Below are 4,343 nucleotides of genomic sequence, written 5' to 3' on the forward strand. Positions count from 1 at the left end.
TTTAAAAAATAGTCAAGCATATAAAAATAAAGCTTACTAATATATAAATTTCTATTCTTGTTGATCTTTTAGTTTTTAATTTCTTTTACATCCTATTATTTAATATATGTATAGAAAATATTTTTTATATTTTTTATTTGATAAAACGTCTTATTAATTAAAGGGATAACGTCACAAAAAATCACCAACTTTCACTTTTTCTCAAGTCCATACAAGGTGCTGAGGTGGCACGATTTCATTGGTATAATTTATTGAGGTGGAGGTCGTTTTTAACCAATAAATGAGTGCCACGTCAACGCCATGTATGAATTTGAAAAAAAATGAAAGTTGATGTATTTTTACGAGAAGATTTAAAAAGAGTGATTAAATTGAAAAAACGTGTAAAATTGATAAATTTTATGGTATTATCTCTTAATTAAATAACATGCTTACATTTTTTTAATAAAATAGTAAAAGTATTAAATATAGAGAACAAGTGTTTAAACATGCATGAGAAATGTTTATAGCTTAGACATTTGTTCTTTATATTTAGACAATTGTCACTATACTCTTATAAATAAAATGAAGCTAAAATGTTAAATAATAAAACAAAATGATAATCATTTTACTATAAAGGAGAAGTGTCAAAAAATAAAAAACAAGTGTCAAAACATAAAAAATTAAGTGTCTTAACAAATCCAAACTCGAATGCAAATAACACTTGATCATTTTGTCAACTTGTAGGAATCTTCAGAGTTCTCAGAATTGCTCTTCTGCCTTAAATAGAAGAGCAAGAGCAAATTATTTAACAGACTACGTACTGTGTGTAATTAATTTTCACTAATTATAATAATAATACAAGCTAATATTTCAGCCCTGAAATCTGCCAAATAATAATATAAAGATCTGCCTAAATATATTCTAATAAAAAATAGCAAGAAATGGAATGTATTTTTCTTACAGCTTTTCTCTTTTTATTAGTAAACTTGTCAGAATCTTCTCCACTGCTTCAAGGTACAATTACATGTAAATTGATTATGTAACTTTTACATCAATACTTTTCAGAATATTGTTGTAATGCCTTATGTTTTGGTTTCAGATGTGTTCATGACTTCGGATGTTAATGAGGTCTCAGGAAAGTCTTTTGATTACATCATAGTCGGGGGAGGCACCGCAGGTTGTCCCCTGGCAGCGACTCTTTCGGAGAAATTCTCCGTTCTGTTGGTCGAACGAGGCGGTTCTCCTTACGAAAATCCATTGATATTGAACAAGATGTACTCCTCTTTCGCTCTTCGTAAAACTGATGAGTTTTCGTCGGTGGCTCAAAGCTTCGTCTCCCGTGATGGCGTTCCAAATCGCAGAGGGCGAGTTCTCGGAGGAACTTCGGTGATAAATGGCGGCTTGTATAGCAGAGCTAGTGATGATTATGTTCACAGAGTTGGATGGGATGAAAAACTGGTGAAAGAAGCTTATGAGTGGGTAGAATCAAAAATTGTTTTCAAACCTCAGCTTACCCCTTGGCAATTTGCCCTTAAATTTGGTCTGCTCGAAGCCGGATTCATTCCGTTTAACGGGTTTAGTTTAGAACATATTAAGGGAACAAAAATTGGTGGGACTACCTATGATAAACATGGAATAAAACACCCCTCATCTGATCTTCTCGGAGCTGCAAATTCACAACATATCACAGTTCTTTTGAATGCAACTGTAAAAAGCATCATCTTCCATGAGAACGGTATGTATACGCAAAAATTATCTTTTAAAAATATATGTGTTAAATTAGTCAAAATTATTATTGTCCCGATAAAAAATATAGTTACATCAAATTCCATTTCAACATTTTCGTGTGGCATAATTGTAGGATATCAATCTGATAATGCGTTCTTGAACAGAAAATGAGAGAATAGCTTGTGGCATTAAGTTCATCAAAAGTGACGGCAGCACAAATCAGATTTATGAAGCTTACATCAACCAACCACATGAATCAAGTTCGCAGGGAGATGTTATATTGTCAGCAGGGGCAATAGGAAGTCCCCAATTACTAATGTTGAGTGGCATCGGGCCGAAAAAGCATCTTCGGGGTTTCAATATCCCGCTTGTGCTACACTTGAAAGAAGTCGGTCAGAAAATGCAAGACAATCCGACTATCAGCTTTCGAGCAGACAACAAAGCAAACTATCGTCTATTGGAATCACCTCAAGTAGTCACCATTGCAGAAGACTTCAAATTCGTCATTGGAGGCCTCATTATACCAAGAGGCTTTAATGCAACAAGTACCACTCTGGGCATCAAACTTGCATTTCCGCAGTCTACGGGAAGGCTAAAATTGAACGACGTTGATCCTAGACGTAATCCTATGGTTAAATTCAACTATTTATTAAAGGAAAAAGACTTGGATGATTGCGCAAACATGGTTGAATTGCTGCGAAAGATATCGAGGTCTAAATCTGTTGTTATGTTCCTCAGGAATGAACTTAAGACTAATTTCACGAGTTCAACGAGTCCAAGTAACCCGAGAGAATTCTGCAAGAACAATTTGTCGACGTTTTATCACTATCACGGAGGTTGTACTGTCGGATCAGTTGTTGACAATGATTACAAAGTGTACGGAGTTAAGAATTTGAGAGTGGTAGATGGATCAACTTTCTTAGAATCACCGGGCACAAACCCGATGGCTACTGTGTTAATGTTAGGAAGGTATCAGGGCATCAAAATCCTAAGAGACAGAGAGAAAAAGTTCAGCATTTAGTTGTCACAAACATGGATTCTTGTACTCTTAGATACATAATGCAGCCTGGGAAAGTCTTATGATATATAAAATAAGAGATAATTTTTCATTTAAAGAAATATTTGACCAAACATGAAACGCAATAAAATCATATTGAAAACAATATTAAACATGAGATATTATATGTTTAGTTGTTGTTAATTAAAAATTGGAATCGAAAAATCAGGATACGCGCCTAAACATCTCAATTAGTCTGACACTCACTTAGTGTATACATCAATTTTCTCGCTGCAGTATAAACACTCTCTTAATGTTTTGATTGCTAAATTTAGTTCCTTAATTAATATTTTATCTTAACATTTTAATTAGTCCAATTAACATAACAATTGATAAAACCCAACGCTTACTTAAAATGTGGCCACCGTTAAAAATGGGTACAAACGCGTGAAGGCTCGTTCCTTTTTAGAAGCACTCAATTTGAAGAAAGAAAAGTTGGTGCGGAAGAAGTAGAGAAACAATAAAGCAAATGGTGCTGAATTGGGGGTTCCCTCAATCACACGACAACATGATTTTACTGTTGATGCTAATGGGACTTTTATGGAAAAGTTTGAGATCATAATCAAATAGTCTCAAATACAAGTACTAGACGGTTTATATTAGAGTGTGCGTATCGATGTAACTGAATTAATTAACGAATCAAATTAAGATTTTAATTAGTTTGGTTTTCTATTAGTTTAATTAGTTCGGTTATGAAAATGATTTTTTAAAAATAGTTAATTTGGTTTGGGTTTTGTTATAAATTTGGATGGCTCAATTAGTAACCGCTAAAGTCCACTTTTATTTCTATTATTTAAGAATGGTTCATTATATTCATGAAATGGTCTTTCTTCGTATATATTTATACATTGTTGTCTTTGACGCAAAAAAAAACGTATTGTCTATTATTTGCGCATAGTTGCATTTGACACAAGTTCGATAGATATAAAAAGGTTCACACAGGCGAGCCAAGAGGATCTACTGAACGAACCTCGATAATCTGTATTAATAAATAATTAAAATCATATCAATAACTATAAGTTTACTTATATGTCGGCTTATCTACTAGAATAGCTCATGAAGAAAATTTATGAGGATTTGAATGATGGATTAGTCTCATTTGCAATCGCTTCTCTTTCTTATTAAAAGTTGCTATAGGATGGTAGAAAAGTTAGGTGCCAGGGCGCCTCAGCTCAACATAAAATGGACATATATTTTACCTCACTTAAATAAACTGGATTGCTAAACACCGCCTGTTTTTACTTAACACCGCACAGGCACATTACCCTTTTACCCTTTTCAATTTTTGAATAGAAAACCAAATCATAAAAAAAAACCTAAATCCTCTCAACTCATTCGACAATATTCAACCTCATATTCTACGGTAATGTCGGATTTTGAACGAGATAAACATCGACAACTCCCGATAAATTTTTTTAAAAAAAATTTCGAAATAAATAATTTTTTTTTCCAGTTTTTAGGAGGGGGGACGTTCCCATTTCACGTCCCCTCCAGAGGAGAAGACGCCGAAAAACGGCGTCCCCTCCTCTGGAGGGGACGTGGATCTCCCACGTCCTCTCCTGAAGAAGGGACGTCGTTC

General features: G+C 34.0%; 1 protein-coding gene across 1 annotated transcript; it reads left to right on the forward strand.

The window, feature by feature from the left end:
• The first annotated feature begins 921 nt into the window (after positions 1–921).
• On the forward strand, positions 922–2,828 carry LOC126688302 ((R)-mandelonitrile lyase-like). Its single transcript, XM_050382953.2, has 3 exons — positions 922–993; positions 1,079–1,714; positions 1,872–2,828. The coding sequence occupies exons 2-3, from the start codon at positions 1,087–1,089 to the stop codon at positions 2,726–2,728; spliced, it is 1,485 nt and encodes a 494-aa protein (XP_050238910.2). The 5' UTR covers positions 922–993; positions 1,079–1,086; the 3' UTR covers positions 2,729–2,828.
• Positions 2,829–4,343: the final 1,515 nt, after the last annotated feature.

The sequence above is a fragment of the Mercurialis annua genome, linkage group LG6 (genome assembly GCF_937616625.2).
Source record: "Mercurialis annua linkage group LG6, ddMerAnnu1.2, whole genome shotgun sequence".
NCBI lineage: Eukaryota > Viridiplantae > Streptophyta > Magnoliopsida > Malpighiales > Euphorbiaceae > Mercurialis > Mercurialis annua.